Source organism: Lactuca virosa, chromosome 1 (genome assembly GCF_052849685.1).
Source record: "Lactuca virosa cultivar CGN04683 chromosome 1, Lactuca_virosa_CGN04683_v6, whole genome shotgun sequence".
Taxonomy (NCBI): Eukaryota; Viridiplantae; Streptophyta; class Magnoliopsida; order Asterales; family Asteraceae; genus Lactuca; species Lactuca virosa.
Window position 1 is genome coordinate 81,223,179 of NC_136426.1, and position 22,758 is coordinate 81,245,936.

Consider the following 22,758-nt stretch of genomic DNA (forward strand, 5'->3'; position numbering starts at 1 on the left):
ATTAAAATACATGTCTTCCATATTTGAAGAATAAGGTTTTTTTTGGAGATGAAGATTACAAGGAATCCAGATTCAAAGGTGAACATGACTTACTTCAAATTATGAAGTTTCAAGAATTCTTTTCTTTTCTTAGACACAGTTTGTTGCGTAATATGGTAGTATGCAGGTGGTGGCGTTGATGGCTGATGAAGATGGGAGTTGATGATAGGAGAGAGTCATGTGTTTTAAGAGAGAAAATGATTGGGAGACCGACGACCATTTTAAGGAAACATGGTTATCATAAAAAGGTTGTAATTTTTCCAAAATTTATACAGATCAAATTGAATGAAATTTAAAATAATTATTGCTGATTAATTGGGATTATAGATTATTAATAATTTTTATTTTAAGGGTTGATTTTTAAGGATGAATCTTGGTTAAAGGAATCGGTGGAAATAAAAGTAAAATGTTTAGGAGAAGTTGACACGTGACAATTACTGGTGTAAAAAAAAGAACATGTGGCATTTTAAGAAATCTTTTTTTTTTTTAACATCATAAATTCATTCAACTAAACTAGCGAGAAGCTAGCCAAAACAACAAATTACAGAGACGTGTTATAACACCAATTGTCCCAATTATTACTAGAATAGGTAGAGGAGATTTTATTTTTTCAATAACAATATTTTTTTTTCCAAATTTCATAATAAATCGTGAAACTATATTAATTAGGGTGGACGGTATCATAGCGGGAAATGGGTGAGGGAAGCTTCCCTCACTCTAGAACACCATCCCTTGGGTGAGGGAAGCAACCCGCGGGAAAGAGGTGGGGGGAGGGGGTGCCGCACTCTCTCTCTCTTCATGCTATTGAACAATTTTTTTTTAATCTTTTTTAATATTTATAAAATTATATACCTACTAAAAAAATATATCAAAATTCATGGTTTTTAATTTCCTACAAAATATATATAATATATGTATGAAATATATTAAAAAAAATAAAAAAATAGTGAGGAGAGCTTCCCAGTTCCCACCCATTCCTTGGGTTTTAGGTGAAGGAAAGGAAAGTGAGGGAAATGATGGTGTGACCTACAAAAAGTGAGGGAAACATCCCTCCCATACCCTCCTGTCTTATAAAGATTCATAACTTTTGTCAGCTCATTTTGAGGGTTATTATTATTATTATTATTATTAGTAGGTGTAAAACCCGTGTACTACACATGTTTATTAAAAATAAAAATTTAATATCAATATTTAAACATTAAATATTTTATAAAATAACATTTTTACATAACATAATGTAATCTTTTGAAACATTTATAAAAGAAATCAAATATTCTTTAGAGCATTTATGAGACTTTATCATAGAATTAATAGAATGATTCTCTTTCCTTATAAAACTCGTTAGATTTTTGTGGAATTTTATTTTAAAAAATGGAAATTTTCAAAAAATGACAAGTGGAAAATAATAATTCTAAAACTCCCACAAAATTATGGGCGTGTTTGGCAAAAGTAACTGTTAACTGGAAGCGGGTAGCGGTTAGCTGGTAGCGGGTAGCTGGTAGCGTGTAGCGGGTAGCTGGTAACGGGAAGTTGTAACTTTTATTTGTTATATGAATGTTTGGCAAAAGTAGCTAGAAGCTTTTGAAATATATAAAATTACATAAAAAAACAATTGATTAAAAATAAATAAATATATAAATATATTTTTAAGGATAATTATGGAAATTGATTTCAAAAGCTCAGTAGCGTTTTGTTAAACACTACATGAAGTAGCTTTTAGAATTTGAGCGTTTTGTTTAAACTAAAAGCTAAACGCTCGTACCGCCAAACGAAGCTTTTTGTTTAAACTAGAGCGTTTTGTCAAAAGCTAAAAGCTAGAAGCTCCCAAACGCTTCCAAAAGCTTCATGCCAAACACGCCCTATATGTGGCAAAACTCTTGAGAATTTAACAAGTGACAAAAAAAAAAAAAAACCTTCGAAGATTATATTATTATTATGGTGAGACCTTAAAAATCAAATTGTCAACAAAGAAATTTCAAAAGTCCAAGATGGAGTGCTAAGCGAGTTATATCGAAACGCGTTTCTCAATGAAAATGAATAAATATTACCCTGAGAAAAATCTGAAAAGTATCTTAAAAACGGAAATGATATTTTGGAAGTCTGGAATTTCGTAAAGGATTTTAGTGGGAAATGAATGGTCAACTTTATAACAACCCTAGATGGAGGTCATTTTTGGGCAATAAATTTGAACATTAAGAATCAATGTTAGTTAATAGTTTATTTTTTTTTAGTTAATAGTTTATTAATACTCAAAATTGTTTGTATAAGAGTATAAGTTGACGTGTCAAACTTCATGGTACGTAGTAGCAGCCAGCAGGTACCAGGCAATAGTCATCCTAACCTAATTCAGCATATATTTATATTTGATTCGATCTATTTAATGATTTAAAGATCGATGTATACTAATAAATAGTATAAACAACATCTAAGATGAGGGAATATAATAAAACAAAGTCTACTAAATTTGGTTTATTAACGTTTGTTATTTGTTAATAGTTGTTGACTTGTTGTATTTGTGATAGCTAGAAGATGTCAGAGTTGAATAAGCAACTTTCAAGTATCTTAATCGCATGCCCTGCTTGCATTTATACTTTTAGTTTTTAATCTTGTTTTATAGACTGATAATTTATATTGTTTACAGTATACTGCAACTTGTGGATCTACTATTAGGACTAAAATACAAAAACTAGGGATGGATTAGGTTCGCTGGACTTAATTATATACACATCGAAAGTCGTCTTCCCCTTCACATAATGCATTTGTTGCCCTCTCTCCTTTTTACTTGATGATAACACACAAACATCATGTCTTCTTCATCTTCCAAAATAAACGGTGACTTAAAAATCCCATTTGAAGATATAGAATCCGCCACCAACAACTTTTCTGATGAAAATCTCATCAGACGAGGTGGATTCGGAAAGGCTTACAAAGGACAACTCCTTCGATCCGGTCAACCAATCGACATTGTTGCACGAAGGTTAGATCCAGAGTACAGGCAAGGAAAAAAAGAGTTTTTAATGGAGGTTACATTGCTTTCTGCTCTCAAGCATGACAATCTTGTCTCTCTCATAGGGTATTGTGATGAGAAGGGCGAGAAGATCATAATAAACAAGTATGAGACCCATGGAAGTCTCGACAGATATCTGGCAGACCCGACCTTGACATGGATGCGCAGACTGGAGATATGTGTTGGTGTTGCGTGTGCATTGAAGTACGTCCATTACGATGAGCAACGCGATTTTAGCGTGATACATCGTAATATCAAGAGTTCAAAAATCTTACTAGATGACAACTGGAAGCCCAAGTTATCAGGTTTTGAACTATCCATGAAGAATACAACAGCTCGAAGACACCGGCTTCTCCTTGATCGTCTGAGTGGCACAATAGGGTATATCGACCCAAGATATGAAAAGACAGGAGGCGTCACACACAAGTCCGACGTGTACTCTTTAGGGGTTGTATTATTTGAAGTCCTGTGTGGGAGGAGAGCATTCAATAATCCCGAGTGGGTTTCAGCTCAACTGGAAAAACAAGATTTGCAAAAAGTATCAGCTGATGTCGTGGTGGATCATGAGAGACACTCTCCTAAACTGGCCAAACAACGTTCCAGAGAGGGCTCCCCGGATGTAGCTGGAAACATTACCGGACAAAAGGTCTCATCCTCATCAGAGGGCAGGGAGCCCACACCAAAGGACAGCTCATTTGTAAGAAAACTAAACATCAGTTCATCAACATTTGAAAATCGGCCTCCATCAAAAAGTCAAATACAAATGCCATCAACTAGGGATCTATCAGTACCAATGCCAGCGTCACCATCGAGAAACTTCTCAGTAGCATCACACACAAAATCATCTGTCAACTTAGCTGATGGAACAGCATCTAGCAACTTAGATGATACAATTCCGTTAAGCAACTTTTCAGGACGAATTCGAACGACATCAACCAGGAATTTATCAGGACATATACCGCCGCCGTTATATTCCGAAACATTTAAACAAACGGGGACACTGAGGCCGCTAGGAATCAAGAATTTATCAGTACCAGATGCGCCACCATCCCTGACCGACGTTATAAGGAACTTTTCAGTAGCATCACGCACCACATCATTCGTCGACTTAGCACCTGGAAACCGATCAAATACAAACGAATCATCAAACAGCTTTCCAGACCCAATGGAGTTTGTAGGAATGAGTCTGGTGGGAAAGAAGTTCAAGAAGTTTTACCCTAATGCATACCGAGAGAATGAATCTGATTCTAACGTCCATACGCAACAACGTCCTGCACTAAATCCCCTTGACATGTGCATGTTTACCTTAGCTCCGTCTGCCAGATTCCATTATGAACAGAGGCTTGGGCACCTGTGTATTCCAGAAGAACATTTATTAGCTCCATTGGCCATATCTCTTTATAAACAGAAAAAACTACATGATCTCATCGATCCTGATCTACGGAAAAACATGGACCCACTATCACTTGAAGTCTTTTCAAAAATAGCCTATGACTGCTTGAAGGATCAACGGTCAGACCGCCCAGATATAGATCATATTGTCATTAGACTTCGACAAGCGCTGGATCTTCAATGGAAACATGAAAATCCTGTAAGCCCATTATTCTAATTATATTCTTTTCCTTCCCCGCTTTTTGTTTTGTTTTCTTTCATCTGTCGATATAGTTATATATCCAATTCCCATTAATTGGATCGGTTGCAGGGTATACTGAATCAACACTCTCAAGGTGCTGGTGAAGTTGAAGGGACATCAACCAATCGATTGGAGGTAATTAACTGATTCATTTTCAGGTTATTTTGTTATCCTACACTAATTTTAAAACATCTGATATATGATCCTATATATATATATATATATATATATATATATATATATATATATATATATATATATATATATATATATATATATATATATATATATATCATGTCAAATTGTCAATGCCTTTGCTAATGAAGACCGGAAATATAAATTATTTATTACAGAAAAAGCATCTTCTGAAACTATGCGATAGTAAGAGAAAATGCATAAAACATCCATTTCAATTAATTACTTTTTAAAAAATAGCTAACGTAGGATAACTTAAAAAGGATGTTGCTAAAAAAAAAAAAAAAAAAAAAAAAAAAAAAAAAAAAAAAAAACCTTAATGATGGGATATGTGTAAATAGCCATTTAAAGTTTTAAACCCCTCACGGCCTCACCTAGCCTCCAAGTTGGGTTTCCTCCTTGTGGTGTTAATGGGCTGTGGTTTCGGCCCAAAGCTCATGCCAATATATATGTAATATTTAAAGCATTTTTTCTGAATTTTTTTTTATCTAAACGGTTTTTAGTTTACTGTAGATGGAGAAATGCCTCTCTCTTCATATATAGTTTTCTGTTCAATTTCGTTTTTTTTAGTTTTTTAATTATTTATTTGTTTGTAGGAAACTTATATAGCAAAATGATGTTTTGAGACTGGTTAAATAAATGTGTACAAAAATTACTATGACACATTTTATGATATTTAATTTTTTTTATTAAAGTTTAAATATATTTTACTTTTCGGGACATTATATTTTGAAAAAAACTTATATGTTTTTATACCAGTAAATTAAAACTGTTTTATTTTAGGATTGCGTTAATTATAATAAATCATTCTTTCCAAATACATTCTAATGAAAATAAAACAAAGTAAAATTTATGTAATAAACAAATCATTGAATCAATAAAGGTAAATTGTTGTTTGTTCCATTTAATACAAACAAATAAATAATTAAAAAGAAAAACTTGAATTTGTTTTTTATTAAATCCAAAAATTGAAGAACAAACCATAGATGAGAGAGGAAACCGTAGATATGTTTCTCCATCTACGCTTTGCTCAACAAAAAATCCGTTTAAATAAAAAGTTTTAAATTTTTTTTTGACTTAAATACTTCACATTTGGGCCTGGTAATTGAGCCGAAACTTCATCCCATTAACACTACAAAACAAGAACCTCAATTGGCAGGTTAGGTTTCAATGACTTTTATCTAAACTAGCTATAAGACCGTGCATTACACGAGTTTATTAAAAATAAAAATTTAATATCAATATTTAAACATTAAATATTTTATAAAATAATACTTTTATATAAGATAATGTAATCTTTTGGAACATTTATAAAAGAAATAAAAAATTCTTTGAATGATTCTCTTTCCTTATAAAACTCTTTAGAATTTTATGAAATTTTATTTTAAAAAAAATTCAAATTCCCAAAAAATGACAAGTGGAAAATAATAATTCTAAAACTCCTACAAAATGACATGTGTCAAAATAAAGGAGAAGAAGACATGTGACAAAAAAGCTTCATTTATTAGAGTAGACGATTACCTTGTTTTTGGCTATTTTTTTAAAAATATATTAAAGAAAATTGCTATTTTATACATTTTCTCTTGTATTAACTGTAAGACTGTAAGTAAGTTGTTTTCAATTCTACACAAGGTTATGACTTGAGGATTTTTATCTAAAATTTGTCTTATTTTTACTTAAAGATACGTAACATTTTTTTATATGTACTTTATAAATATAGTGAGTTAATTACATTTTTGTTTCCCATACTTTTTAATTTATATTAATTACAGTGGTTCATATTAATATTAGATATTTACAGTAATAGACTCGGTGTAATACAAAATATACAAAAAAAGTGTCTATGTGTAAGAGATCATTAGTTAAATGAAGTTATGTATGATTAATAAATTAACACCAACGCATGGGAATCCGATATAGTTTGCGTCAAAACTGAAATCCGCAAGCAAGTTTGAGTATCTACACAGGTCTTCAATATCCTTTTGCAAATATTGAAAGCCTTACTCCCACTATTTTATTAACTTATTATATGAAAGTACACTCCTATTTTATTTTATTCAATCAATTTACTTTTTTTTTTTCAGCTATTGATATATTAGTAGGAAGCATTTTCGATTTTTTTTTTCGAAATTGGATTGATGTTTAAGATTCATTGCAAAAACGATTTGACAAAATTGAATGAGAGTTGATATTTCAACTTTTTGGAAAGAAATCAAGATTAAATAAAAAAAGAATAATCATAGTCGGTGACACAATATATCCATTAATAACACACAATGTTGTCTTGCAGTGGAAAAACTTGGAACACTTGAAGATCAGCTCTCATGATATAGGGGTGGCCACCGATAATTTTTCTCAGACACAATGCATTGGGGAAGGTGGATATGGTAAAGTGTACAAAGCAGAACTCGAACATTTTGATGGCAAAAATTCCTTGGAGATAGATGGGAATAATAAGTGTGATCTGCCAAAGATACGCAGCACCGTAGCTATAAAATGCCTCTTCAAAAGAAACGACACACAAGCAGAAGAAGGGTTCTCTGCAGAGATTCAAACACTTACGAGTTGTAAGCATCCCAACATAGTCTCTCTTCTTGGCTTTTGTGATGAAGAAGGTTCTGACCTGATCCTTGTCTATGAGTATGTCTCTAATGGAAGCCTGGATGACCATTTAAGAAGTTATGATAAAATGAATAGTCTTAAATGGGAGCAACGTCTACAGATTTGTCTTGATATTGCACAAGGACTAAATTACCTTCACACCGAACAAAGCATAATACACCGAGACATAAAGAGTGACAACATTCTGTTGGATGATAATCTTGTGGCAAAGATTGCTGACTTTGGGCTCTCCAAAATCAGTCCCTTGTCTCAACAGGCCAGTTATCTCGAGACAAATGTTGCAGGTACAAATGTGTACTTGGATCCAGAATATGAGAAGACGCGTAAGCTGAAAAAAGCATCAGATATCTATTCATTGGGGGTAGTTTTCTTTGAGATCTTGTCTGGGAGTTTGGCATATGCTCAAGCTTACACGAATAAAAATGACAAGGGGCTCGCACCCTTTGTCCGGCAACACTTTCAGAAAGGAACACAAAAGGATATGCTAGATTCTAAAATAATGGAAGAATTTGATGAAAACATTTTTACTTTAAGTAAAGGGCCCAATCAAGATTCTCTGGAGACATTTCTAGATATCGCATATCGATGTTTGGCAGAAACTCATAAAAAGCGTCCAAAAATTGGAATTGTCGTCGAGAAACTCAAGAATGCATTACAACTTCAAGTAAGTCAATTTTCTCTTCATATATACTTGATCCTTCATGCATTGTTAGAAAAAAAAAATTAACTTGGACATTTCAATGGTCATTGAACACGTCGATAGACACAAAATTGAGTACCTAAAATTCAAGATAGCTAATCAAATCAGTTTTAGATAAGAATTACTTTCAGTTTATCTTTGAGTTTTTCATATTGATTGGGGTGTCTCATGATTCACAGAAAAACCACAAGGATAACCTCCAAATTTCACTTGAAGACATTAAATTGTCCACAAATGACTTCAGTAATAACAATCGCATTGGAAGAGGAGGATTCGGGAGGGTTTACAGAGGAGAAGTTACAAGCATTGATGGACGTCACACCAATATAGCTGCAAAGCGATTGGATACAGCTGGTGGTCAAGGAGAAACTGAATTTTTAACAGAACTTGAAATTCTTTTAGAGTACAAACATAGAAATGTGATTGGTCTTGTAGGTTATTGCAACCAACCTGGTGAAAAAATCATTGTTTATGAGTATGCGTCAAAAGGAAGTCTCGACTGGCATTTGGGCAACAAGGATCTTACATGGAGGAAACGGCTGGAGATATGCATTGATATTGCACGTGGTTTAGATTTCCTTCATGGGGGTGGTGCAACACAAGAGGTGGTGATGCATAGGGATATCAAGAGTCCAAACATTCTATTAGGTGAGGATTGGAAAGCAAAAATTTCTGATTTTGGGCTTTCCTCAATAACTTCAGTAAATGAGGATGTGATCGACAATGCTTGTGGCACAAAAGGCTATTGTGACCCACAATACCTTGCAGATGGTGTCTTTAAGAAAGCATCTGATATATACTCATTCGGAGTGCTTTTATTTGAGATCTTGTGTGGGAGATTGATGTTCGAAGACATCAATGGCCAAATTAAAATCCTAATAGATACGTTTAAACGCCATTATAGAAAAGGAAAACTTGGTGATATGGTGTTTAAGTATATAAAGGAACAAATTGCGCCAGAATCATTGACTGCATTCCAAAAACTCGCCAATGAATGTGTGGATGATCTACGACAAAACCGACCTACTACAGGTAACGTGCTCCTACGACTTGAGGAAGCATTGAAATTACAGGTAAGTTTTCATATTCTAATTAGGAAAATGTCATTATTTCAGAATTTACTTCAAGTGTATCAAAACATAACTAAATGAAAAGTTAGTACTGATCTAAACATCTTAAACTCTAGTTTTTCATGAATAAGAAAAAGAAAAATATGATTTTCTTTTAATGTTTAACTGATATACAGGATGATTATGAAATATGGAGACCCAAATTGCCTCATGACTATGAAGAAATATTCAAGATGTCAAAAGAATCTGAAAACTACTTGAGTAAAAAGAAAAAGGACCTTCACGACATGCTTTCCGAAGGAATCCTCCTTCAAAAGGGCAAAGTGGTAATTAGATCCTTCTTTATATGATATGTCCAATCCATTTGGTGCTCCGTGCATTCCTTGCATTTGCTTAGGCCATCTGGTATACCAAGGACTAGCCCTTTTGTGGTCTAAATGGCCACTAACCACTATAGTGCACACCATCCCATTACTTAGTGGTAGTGGTGGATTGTGGTGCACACAACGGAAGCCAACGTCCAATACATTTCTTTCTCTCTCTATCTCTCTCTTAACTTTCTCTATCTCTCTCTACAATAATATATATATATATATATATATATATATATATATATATTTATTTAAAAATCAATTAATAAGACGGTTATAGTGGTGGGTATACCAACCTTTTAGTGGTTGTGTGTGGTGATGATGTGGCACTCACCACTAAAGTGGTTAGTGGTGGGTATAACGGATGGTCTTAGAATATATAAGATTAAGTAACTTCATCACTTGAGTTTCAAAATTTAAAATATTTTGAATTAACCAAAAACCTCCAACTTTAGAACCCAATTACTATTCTTGCTCATGCATGATCTACTTCAAGCTAAATATTAGTTTTCATTGATTTATGCTTTATGTGGATCCTTTTTGCCTGAATGGATCTCTTTATTACAGAATAGATATAAAACAACTATTGGTAGGGAGATTATAGCAAATCATATATACAGGTGTTCAAACATAACATAACTTGGGTTTGATTTATTTTGTTTTGTTTTGCATAACAGTTGTTTTCATTAGACGATAATGGAGATCGAAATGAAATGATATCAGCCAGAAAGCTCCTATACAAGCACCGTCGGTCACATAAATGGCCATCTGGAATTGTTCCAAAATCAAGGTGTGTGTGTGTGTTTTATGCACGTTCAAACATTTACCATTGTTAGATTTATATATTGTTCTGTTTTGTTAATGTTACATTCAATTGCCTTTCCATTTTGATTATGACGAGTGTTTATTACATTGCATTTTTTAACTTCCAGAATAATGAGGGTCTCATTTTTTTCTAAAAAGTTCCTGATTTTTTACATAACAAGTTACGAAACAGAAAATAGTTTACATTTACGCTGTACTATTAAATAGAAAGAAGTATTATAAAGAAGTATAGAATATCTACAATTCATTAAAGAGAAAGAAGTATGTAGTGTAACAAATACATTTACCAAGTGTACGTTTTGGCACAATGTTACAGATACGTTTTTTCAACATTTAGGTAACAAAGCATATAATTCAAAGTGGGTGGTTCACAGATTTACTATAAAAATTACCAATCTACAATGAAACAATAGAGAATATTATGACACAAGAATCTATGTTATTTATAATCTAAATGTTTATTGATACAATGTTAATTAATAAATGTAAATTTTAACTCTTGTTCAAAAGATTGAAAGGTATCCATTTATTTGGGGTGGAAGACATCAATCCAAAAATAAAAGTGTCTATTGTGTGGGCGTAGAGATTAGAGGCTATGACTAATTTAGATACCTTATAATATGTATATGCAGGTTTCATGAAGTAGCAGAGATATCAAATATTTCAAATCTAAGGCTCCAGATAAAGTCAAAAGCTCAATTTTTATCTCCGGGTGTCAATTATGGTGTTCATCTGGTATTTAGATTTTGTGGTCCAAGAAGATCTTTAGCTAAACGGATGTATGTGAACCTCAAATATAAAAAGGGAAGTGAAACCTTACATACACATTTCGCAACATGGAGAGAAGATGGGTGGATGAAAATCGAATTGTGTCGATTCTCAAACTGCAAAGAAGATACTAAATTTGAGTTTCTACTAGAGAGCTTTTCACGATGCTATTGTGGAAGTCGTGATGTTTATGTTGAAGGCATTCAATTTCAAGCCATTAATAATGCAAGTTTGAGTATTCTATTTGACCACATTTTGGTCATGTTCTATCTATCTATCTATATATATATATATATATATATATATATATATATATATATATATATATATATATATATATATATATATATATATAAAACATTATTTTACATATTTTATACAGGTGAAACATGAAGAAATCAAGGTATTAAAGGAAAGCCAACAAAGCTGTAAATCAGACTTGAACGTGTACCAGGAGCAACAGTTGCCACCTACTTCTGAAGAAGTTGAAAAGGTCCTTTGGACTTCTATCATCTTTTATGTGCAGTAGAATTTAAAAAAAATATATAAATAAAAATAAGTAAATCTTGAGATTTTGGTAATAAATTATATTGACTTTATGACAGTTAAGCACGCTAAAGGAAGAGAACAAAAAGAAGCATTATATGCTTTTGGCAAAGGAGGCTCTTTATGAATCTTCTAATATGAAGCTTTTTAATTCCATAAACTCAACCCAGTTCAGGTGTGTTTATTTCATTTTTTTGACTAATTCTGGTTAATTTGTTCTCAACAATTCTGACTTAAATAGTTGGAGCTTACTCATTTATATATAAATAGTTTATTATATATTTTTAATCATATTCTTGTGTATTGCTTGATCCTTCTCCAAAAAGTATCTAATCATGCTACCATACATCCAGATCCCAAGAAGAGGTGCTTGAGCTTGCAAGACAACAAGTATTTCGTATCAAGTGCAAGATTGAAAGTCAAAGGCTGTCACCAGATACAGAATATGCATGTTACCTTGTGTTCAAGCTTTCAGAACAGTGTCATGGATTGCGTTGCCCGGTTATAGTACGAGAATTATCTAACCGAAAAAAGAAAAACACAAGAATTATTTATTTTAGATCCCCAAGCCCATGTAATGTCAATGATACGGATTGGGTTCCAGTTGAGAGGGAAAATGGATGGATGGAGGTGAATGTATGGCAATTCAACTCAAGTAATAAGCTTCAAGATGATTGTGTTTCTATTAATTTGAAGCTCATAAGTTATGAAGGAACTTTATCCGGACTCATTATAAGCAGCATCGAGTTTCGACCGATATAAGCAGATATATGAGGCAATGATGTGAGCAGATATAAGAAAGCATATATAGTTATTAGTGAACATTACAAATATTTGTCTTACAAAGATTCTATACTTGTGTTAGGAGTATGATATATGTCATACCACCGCATGAACGAACTATCACATCCTTAATCATAAAACTGAATGGTCATGTTTGTAGCCATTATTATGTGGCAATTTGTGCTTAAAAATGCAACTTATTATCGACTATTAGTGCATTGTTTTCGGATAACATGTTGGCAACAACATAGTTGATGTCTGTCAAACAGTTTCCTGTAAATTATCTCATTGGGGGGATTTTCCTTATATAATTTCACTTTCTTATTATACTTCAAAGCATGTGTTCATTAGTCTCACATATAGACTCAATTAAGTATAGTATGTGCTTACATAATACACAATACTACATACAATAGTACTACGATCAAAGTAAACTTGAGGATACTATATGAGTTGATCAGACCACAATATCAACATACCATACAACAATGTGGCATTCCATTCATGAAAAATATTTCAGTCAGACATTTCATCAAACGCTTGATGTGCATGGAAGATTTATCGAAAAAAAAATCAAACTTGTGTAAATGAAGTTAAATATATGAAATATTTGAAATCTATAGACAAAAGTGAGGCAAGACGCACCTTTTAGCTGATATCCAGTTCAGCTGCTTTTGTAGACATTTTGAACTAGTCCTCTTATACTATTGAAATCGGTTCATAATCTTGAAATCGATTATCAATTTAAATTAAATAGATAATTTGGTTGCATTTACATGGATTCAAAACATGTTTATATGATCGATAATGGGTAAGATGGGTAATCTCAATCTTTTGCATGAATGATTGGAAAAAAAGGAAGTGTTATTACAGTTGAAATACAGACGTTTCTAAGTGGAAGAACCTAAGACCAAGGTGTTGTTTTTTTTAAGCCAAAATCTCAGCAACCTTCTGTAGCAGAAGTGATGGACCAAACGACTGTAATAAGAAACATGTTTTTTTTTTTTAAACATCTGCAAACTACTACAATAAACCGAAATTAAAATAAATAAATTTTATAAAATTAAAATAGTTTTTCAACACAAAATTTTTAATAATTTTGGTCTTACAACACCACTACAAAAAGCATTAAAAGACTCGGTTATAGCTTAAAGAAGCCGGTTTTGCAACCGGGTTTGATGTTGGTGAGTCCTATGTGGAATTTGTAATAGAACCCGGTTCTAAACCGGGTCTTTTTATTACAAATAGAGCTCAGTTTGCATTTACATAACCGGGTCATATAACACTTTCCATCCCAACTACCTATAGATATTAGAACCGGTTCCTTTCAATATAACCGGGGCATATGAAAACAAAATATATACCGGTTCATACTTCATACAAACAACCGGGTCGTAATAGACTTTTACCCTTTTTTCCACAATAGGTTTAGAACCTGGTTTCTAGATTAGAAACCGGTTCCTTTTAACACTCTTATATTTTTTTTAATATAATTTTATAAAAATAAGAGTATAATAGTTGTAGACTATCAATTTATAACACATATTATACAGATAAACAATGTTTTTTATATGGAACTGTTAAATAAACCATAATAGTCATTGATAAAAATATAATCAAACAAAGACAATTGTCTAGGTAGCAAAAGAAATCGTGGATTTGGTAATTTCATACATCATACAACTTGCATGAAAACTTACAAAAAAAAACATTTGTCTTGACTTGGCATAGGGATTGTCCAAAAAAATAATTGTAATGGCTCTTTCTTCTAACCTCCCTGAAAAACAAACAAATGAAAGTAAAAAGGTAAAAACTCCAACAAAAGATAATTAAACAAAAGTTAGGAAGTTTTAGAATTCAATAACTAACCATATATGCTTTTTTAAAGGACCACATCATTCATATAGTTATTCAAAAACTCTCTAGACCAGGTAGCAACAGTTGCAAGCAACACATTTTCCTCAAAGGGACTTTTGTCATCCCAAATGCTACCGGACTATATTAAATGTAAAATTAAACATATTCATTAACAAACCAAATATTTTATTGCAATAAACAAAATGAACAAATATTAAAAAGGTACTTACTTTACTAGGAAATCCATGTTGTCTTGTCTTCAAGAAATCAAACATCCATCACATTACATAATGTCTGCTCTCTAAACCACCAAGTTGTTGGTTGCACTAAAAATTGTAGCAAAAAATAAACATTAATCAAACAAATGAAACTACAACAATTATTTGTTTTGGTATATAACAAGATGAATTACCTTAGCAAAAATCCATCCAATTGGAGTTGAAGTGTCTTTTTCATACCTCATGAAAGCCCTTAAAAGAAATAAACAAGTGTTGTGTTCAAAATAATAAAAAGATTTATATCTTGCTATGATGTAAGTAATTTCTTACATGTCCACATGTTTTTTGAGCAGGTAATGGTAGTCGGCAGACTTTTCTATACGATCCTTAAGAGAATCCAAAATATAGACAATGCGATTGCGAAGGGAAATCACCAAGAACACCCAATGCTTACTAGAAATGTTTAAACATTTAGTATAAATAATAAGAAAACAAACAAAATAATAATAATAAAGATAAGAAATTATTGTACTTTTGCAAATATGGTGCAATGAGAAACAATTTTCCATGGTGCAGACGAATGGAATCAACAAGATAACTAACGACACCCTCTGGGTTTTTCTGGCATGCCTCCCCTAGAATATTATAAGGGTTTAAGAAAGCACATTTGTTCATACGTGTCCGAACCATTGAATGAAGAATCCTACAAACAAGAAAACAAAAAATGTTATGGTCAACTAATAATATAAAATTTTTATGGACTTACAGTTGCCAAGCAGTTATGATTGAAGCATCAGTTGTTTGTTTTCTCAGCAGTCAAAAATATTCTTCACATGTAACCGAAAAATCATATGTCCCGACTTCCAAAATCCCAGAATCGGCTACAATGTTAACCACTTGGTTGGTCTTCAAGCAATCACGAAGATATTCAATCGGCCTCGCCTTGCTGGATGTTTGGTTGGGTATGTTCTTGTTTGTACCAGCCCTTGCAATTGTTGGCACCAAACTTGTGGTTGGAATTTGTTTCTTCGCTCTTTGTTCCTACATTTTAATTCATTTGAATATGACATACAATTATAATTTGTTGTTTATATAGTAGCTGAAAAAGTAAACGATATTGCATATGTACCTTTGCAAGAATAATTGCAATCCGAGGCCATTGAATTACAGTGCCAACCGCCCCTTGTAGGTTAGCAACTTCTTTTGTCATCACAGGAAGAGGAAAGTTTTCATATCTATCAATGTTGTCTATCATAACCTTCAGGTGATTTTCTCGTAAAGGCAATGTGTGTATTAACCCATTCCCATATGAAAAGACCAATCCCTTTGCACATTTTTGGTCCAACTCCCCATAGGGTAACACCAATTCACAAGGGGTAGGCATCTGCTCACATATAGTAAAACAAAAATAAAAATAAAAGATCTTTGAAGGATAATAAACAAAAAAAGTGCTTAATAATGTAATAACCATATTTGAATTTTTAACCATTCTAAGTATATCTATTATAGTTCAAATCCTTCTAAGAAAACATTTTAATTAAAAAACTAGAGTCTTTTGTCTCAATTATGCAACCAAAATGATGATATTAAGGTATATTTGTATTTGTTGGTAGAAAAGTATATAAAGTCCATACCATTGCATATACCGATCTTGCAACGTGTATATATAAAAACATAGTTTTTCAAGATAATAATGAAAAAAAAAAAGTTAAAGTGCTTCAAATGGCAAGTAGAAAAATGTATCTATTGTAATAACATATATATTATAAGGACAAAAAACGAAAAAAAAAAGAAGGAAAAAAGGTTGCAAATGTCAAGTTAATTGGGTTGTAAGGGTAAAAAGTGAAAAAATGGGTTTCTAAGTGGTGACTTATGAATAGAACATAAAACTGTAAGGGCAATTTATGTAAGTTAATATCAAAACAATTCAAAGATTAAATTATACGGCAGCTACTTCTTGTACATAGTGCAGTTTAGCTACATTGTTCATATCTCACAAACGAATGTTTACTTATTGTATATATTTATAATAATTTGTGCAATTATAAGAATATAGAAAGAAATACATTACCACTTCTGATGATATGGAATCAAACAATGTTTAACATCCAAGAAAAAAATATTAGTTAAATCAATTAAACAAGTATATTATCACTAAAAAAATAATTAGAAAAACATTAGTACTCAATTTTGTTGCTCATCCCTAGTCTTGAGCATAATTTCTCTACTAACAGGTTAACAGGTTTAGTTTTTATTGCTTCTAGATGTTACTGGAAAATAAATACACTCATTTACCTTTATCGCATCCAAAGCATCTAATGTTGGAGTCGAGCCATAATTATTTTGTTGAACCCCTAAGCTTGCATCATCTGGGGCATGGTTCCTAGACCCATGTTGTATGTGACATCCCTATTTTTTACGGTCAGAAAAGACCGATTTTGTTTATGCTTAATTAAAATCAGAGTACCTCTTTTAATAAAAATGTTGCGGATTTTTGTTCCCAGTAAAACATGATAAATACGTTATCAAAGCATTTCCGAAGAAAATATTTTTATTCATTTTAAAACATTTGGGATGTCATCGTCAATACAGAAACATAAGCATAAACAGAACTTACTTTCATTATCACTAATGATCTATATTTCCTTAATCTCTCAGTGTAATGTGACTTCATATCGACACCTGTGATATAAATAAACTGAGTGGGTCAGGTTGGGAAACCTGGTGAGTACATAGGGTTTTCAACCCACAATAATATAATTATTATGTTTAATCGTCAAACAGTTAACCCAATTACTCATCCTCATTATCTTCTTTACTCTTAAGGGTCTACCCTAAGAATCAACTACTCCTCGTTCATTCATTCCTAAGGATCATCCTAAGGAATCGACACGAAATCCATCGTTGACAGGGTTTACTCAACGGGCACTAAGTCCATAGCTGCCAGGGTTTGCTCAACAGGCACTAAATCCATAGCTGCCAGGGCTATTTCGTTTATCGACAGTATCCACTCGCAATACATGTCAATGAGTTTTTAGAGTACACTGGTGAACACATCGTTCACAACACCTATAGGTTGCGAGCCTGCTAGTGTTCCACTGGACTGTCTAGAATAGTCCGTGGTTGTCATCCATACTCTGCTGAATGACGGGGCCATCATTTGGGAAAAAGGCTTCTCATATTGTCCACCTGTCACCCTCACCTCACGGTCTATTTCACCTCTCAACTCATCATCCAACTCATACTCCGTCTATTACATCTACCCATGTTTTACCCCAACATTATCGTAGATATAAAATACATATACAGTTTAAATCATTTAAAACATGTATAAAATCGTTCATCCAACATAGATAGCAATTATACAGATAATATTCACACATAGCACATAGTTTATATAAAATACTTCATATCTATGTGTAAGATGAAAGTAACCATGCACTCACTTGATAAGGTGATGACTTGGTACTCGGACAGCACTTCGTTACTGTTAAAACAATTTCCATCGGATAAAACCTAGTATCATTACCACTAGAGTTTAGTTTAACGTTAACCGCGACTAATTAATAGTCTAGATATTATTACTATTATATAAGCGTTAAGAAACACTCTTATATAACTCATAATAATAGCCCAAATACTCATTATAAGTTCCTAATAACGTTACTATATTAAAACATAAGCTATACTAAAGATAAGGTAGACATAGCTCACTTACAGTGGACTTTTTTCGCAAAACCGGGCTTCATTGGAGCAGCGTTTCCGAGCCGAAAGACCCTTTTTCTCGAGACTCCGGGAGCCTCGGGGCTTCCTTCGGGTGCTAGGGAGGTTCCCTAGGCTTTTTGGGGGGTTAGGGGTTGTAGAGAGAGAAAGAAACTAGAGAGAGAGAGAGTGGAAAATGTGCAAGAGAGTCGGCAGCCTTCGCTGCCTTTTATAGGCGCCAGCCTCGGACTACGTTGCGCGTTCGGAAGGGCTACGCTGGGCGAAGTTTCGGATAGGATGCGAGGTGTCGGTCTCCGGGTGGTGCGACGTGGAGCTTGCTGGGCCGAGGAGTGCGAGGCGTACGCAGGGCGTAATGCGAGGACAGGTGTCATCATCCGAAGGCGAAGCGTGATCAACAAGCAGCGGCTTGGATCCGGCCACGTCATCGATCGAGCAACAGGCTTCGCAAAATCGAGTGCAACCTTTAAAAATTCGTAACTTTCGCATACGAGCTCCATTTTCGACGTTCTTTATATCCATGCGTAGGTAAAAACAAGATCTACAACTTTCATTTAGACTCAGTTGGCTAACTCTCGACCGAACTTAAATTTAACAGTAGGAGGAGTTTAGACTGTTAAATGAACGTGAAGAATTCGTAACTCCTTCATACAGACTCCGTTTTCGTCTGTCTTTTTACCGTTGAGTTCCTATTAATGAGATCTTCAACTCTCATTTAGGTCACGTAAGCCAAAAACCGCTCGAACTAAAATTCGAGTTTCGGGTCGTGCACTGCTAAGCCGAATCTTAGAAAAATCATAACTTCCTCATACGAAGTCAGATTTGGGCGTTCTTTTTATGGATGTTCTCGGTTTAATGTATTCTACGACTTTCATTTAGATCGTTATGGCTGAATATCGCTCCATCGTAAATTCACTATCCACGCTTCCCAGTATTGTGTCGGTCCCGTCGCGAAACTTCGACGGGTCATAACTTCTTCGTTATAACTCAGATTTCGGCGTTCTTTATATGTACAGAAACCTTGTAACATATACTACAACTTGGTTAATATTATTTATTCTAACTAATATTTTGCCGAAAAGTCATTTTTGACACTTATTGCCTCTAATTTGACTAGCCCGGATCTACGGGCGTTACATTGTAAGTCAAAGTGTGCTTGTAGCTTTGCCAGTTGGGAGCCCATCAAATCTATCTTTGCCTGCAGTTTATCAATAGTTTTGTTTTCATGTTTTTTCCTCTTTTTTTTATCAGTCCCTTGCATCCCTTTTCTCAATCCAACATCATGACCAACAGCCCTGATACGGCCTGGGTGCTCCGGTCCTATTACCTTTGTCAACAAGTCCTCTCCTGGACTGAGCACCAAATCTCCTTTAGAGATTTGAGTCTGGACATCAACCTGTTAACGAAAACAGCAAACCAGTGAGAGTAATTACTTAGATTTAAATGATTAAAAGAATTTGCTTACAAGCTTGTCCACTATGGGTTGTATGGTAGGCGGTATTATGTTCGACCCCAACTCATTTTTAGATCTTCTACCCATAACATAATGCAGTTAACGCTCGCTTTTTATCTGATACAATTGGGGTGTCAATTGACCAGATGTCATCTCTTGTTCCCACTCGGCTTTCTTGCCCCTGTAACCAAGTGGTCCTACACGGGCAGGATTCTTATTATGCATTGAACTCGCCCTCGCTTTCTTACTTATCTCCTACAAATGAAATTAATTAACACAGTTAAAACAATGCAACACAATAAGTAATATAATTACGTGCAATTAAAGTCCAACACACTTGGAACTCCTCTGATGATATTCTCTGTCTAAAGCTCTGCAATGTACTTCTTTCCAAATATGATTAGGTCTCAAGTGGATCTCTTTGGTTACCACATTTCTTTTTAAGCCTTTTCTTAAAGGCTCTCCACTGGCTGTTGCATATTCTAAGCACATCTTTTTACGGTTGTCATTCGGAATATTCCAACGTTTCTGTTTTTTTAGAATAAGGATACTAAGTATTAATAACACATCTTGATTAGATGAAAGTACATGGAATGGGTCTTATGTAGATAACGAACCTTAATTGCCGACCATAGCATATCTTTTTAAGCAATTGGCACTTTCTTCCAACTCGTATATTCAACAGAAATCATCGACCTCGTAATAACACCACACTCGTTAGCAAACTTACTTTGTTTCTTCCCAACATGCTGACCAATATTGTTGAAATCAACTTCTTGTGGCTCTTTATGGTCGATTAGTTTTGTGGTTGTTCTTTTTTTCCTCGGTTGTGGTTGTGGTTGTGGCTGTGGTTTTGGTTCTTGTTGTGGCTGTGGTTGTGGTTCTACTTCTTGTTGTGGCTGATCATTCATCATATTTACTCTAGAGGAAATATATAAGAATAATATAAGCTGGAATAACATGTATAAAATCAGTTAGCAAATAAATCATATAAAGTTTAGAGTACAAACAAGTGTTCGTCTATATAAGCTGAAATAACATGTATAAAATCACATGTCACCTGATACAAATTCATAATCACAAGATGTATGCATTTAAAAAAAAACATATAAATCTTCTAAATGGAATGATAGTGGTAATGTGGTGGTGGAATCAGATGTTGATTCTGATGTCGAATTGAGTAAGGAAGAAGGGGAGGTCAAGGATTGTGCCTCACTGGGAAAAATTTCTGATGAACATTTGATATTGCAGAAGGCTGCCACTGTTATCAACAACATTAATCTAAAACCTTCTCTTCTAGGTGATGCTAATAAGGGAAGACAAGTTATGGATGCTTCTAATCATGATGATTCTAAGTGTTTGGCTACTATCATGGGGAATGGTTCAGATGTCAACAATGTTTCTAACGTTACTCCACTATTTTGAAGTGTACTTTTTTTATCTTGTTGATTAGTGTAGAATGTATAACCATTAATGTCGTACGCTTGGTACGTTGCCACAACATGTTCGGGACCATTTGCTAGATGTACCACAGCTTGATCAACATTGTTCACGCCATAACTTGCTTTCACTTTGTCTTTTAACCATTGTGAGAATGTTTTGTTATGTTCTGTAATCAACCATCTTTTGCTCTTACCACTATTCGACATTTCTATATATCTTTTGTGCTCGTTTACGTATGGAGCAATGATCGTCATATGTTGTAGGACTGTAAAATGTGCCAGATGCAAGTCTTCTTTATTTGGAGTTACCCATTTCAATCCAATCATCCCATATCCTACAAGTCTACCCTCGTGTCGAGATTTCGGTATGCCAATACTTGTAACACCTTTTAAATAGTCAGTACAATATTCAATTACCTCCTCTGTAGCATATCCTTCAACAATATTCCTTACATACCTTTTTAAGACACCCATATATCTCTCAAATGGATACATGTATCGTAGGTATACCGACCCGCAATACTTTATCTCTCTAACAATATGAGATATTAGATGAACCATGATATCAAAAAAATGAAGGTGGGAAATACATCTCAAGCTGGCATAACGTCAAGATGATATCACTTTGCCAAGAATCTAACACTTCAGGACCAATAACTTTTGAATGAATCATGTTGAAAAACAAACATAACTTTGTGATTATGTGTCGAAGGTGATCTGGTAATATTCCACGAATTGCAATAGGAATCATGTGGGCCATCAAAACATGACAATCATGAGACTTCATACCAAGAAGTTTTAGTTCACTCATTGACACTAACTTCTTAATGTTAGCAGAATAGCCGGATGGAACCTTCACACCGTGCAAGCACTTGCAAAAAGTTGTTTTCTCGGCCTTTGACATGGTATAACAAGCTACTAGAAGATACGTGCGCTTTCCAGTATTCTTAATAGGAGCAAGCTCGGGTCGAATCCCCATTTCAACCATGTCATCTCGAACATTAACCCTATCTTTTGTTTTCCCCTTGATGTTTAACAATAAGGCTATCAAGCTTTCACAAACATTTTTTCGATATGCATAATGTCAAGACAATGTCGAACCTGCAAGTGCTTCCAATATGGTAAATCCCAAAATATAGATCTTTTCTTCCAAATATCATTTTCTAGAGGAGTTGTACCTTTACCTTTGGCATTATGTTTATGTTTTCGTTTCCATTTACCTTTGGTTTTTCTGAATGTAATGTTTAGATTTTCAACATGGGAAAATACAATTTCTCATCGTAACGGTGTCCTTGCTGTCGTGCTCTTGGTTTTACCATTAAACACTTTTTTGCCCTTACGATACAGATGGTTATTTGGAAGATATCTTCGATGATCCATGTATACATTTTTCTTGCAATTTTTCAACCATACCGATTATGTGTCATCTTCGCATACTGGACATGCCTTTGACCCCTTTGTACTGTATCCAGATAAATTCCCATATGCTGGGAAATCACTTATGGTGCA

General features: G+C 33.8%; 1 protein-coding gene and 1 long non-coding RNA gene across 3 annotated transcripts; one reads left to right on the top strand and one right to left on the bottom strand.

The window, feature by feature from the left end:
• The first annotated feature begins 2,743 nt into the window (after window positions 1–2,743).
• On the top strand, window positions 2,744–12,772 carry LOC145148771 (uncharacterized). 2 transcript variants are annotated; one of them, XM_079075169.1, is made up of 11 exons: window positions 2,815–3,016; window positions 3,112–4,637; window positions 4,749–4,814; window positions 7,165–8,160; window positions 8,376–9,269; window positions 9,443–9,592; window positions 10,315–10,427; window positions 11,095–11,455; window positions 11,613–11,723; window positions 11,836–11,951; window positions 12,130–12,772. In XM_079075169.1, the coding sequence occupies exons 1-11, from the start codon at window positions 2,926–2,928 to the stop codon at window positions 12,536–12,538; spliced, it is 4,833 nt and encodes a 1,610-aa protein (XP_078931295.1). In that variant the 5' UTR covers window positions 2,815–2,925; the 3' UTR covers window positions 12,539–12,772. The 2 variants fall into 2 exon arrangements, with proteins under 2 accessions (XP_078931294.1, XP_078931295.1); XM_079075168.1 differs by having other exon boundaries at window positions 2,744–4,637.
• A 1,905-nt stretch (window positions 12,773–14,677) lies between these two features.
• Window positions 14,678–15,081, bottom strand: LOC145105391 (uncharacterized). Its single transcript, XR_013707289.1, has 3 exons — window positions 14,965–15,081; window positions 14,829–14,886; window positions 14,678–14,742 (listed from the first exon to the last, which is right to left on the bottom strand). It is a non-coding gene; the product is annotated as an uncharacterized LOC145105391 (long non-coding RNA).
• Window positions 15,082–22,758: the final 7,677 nt, after the last annotated feature.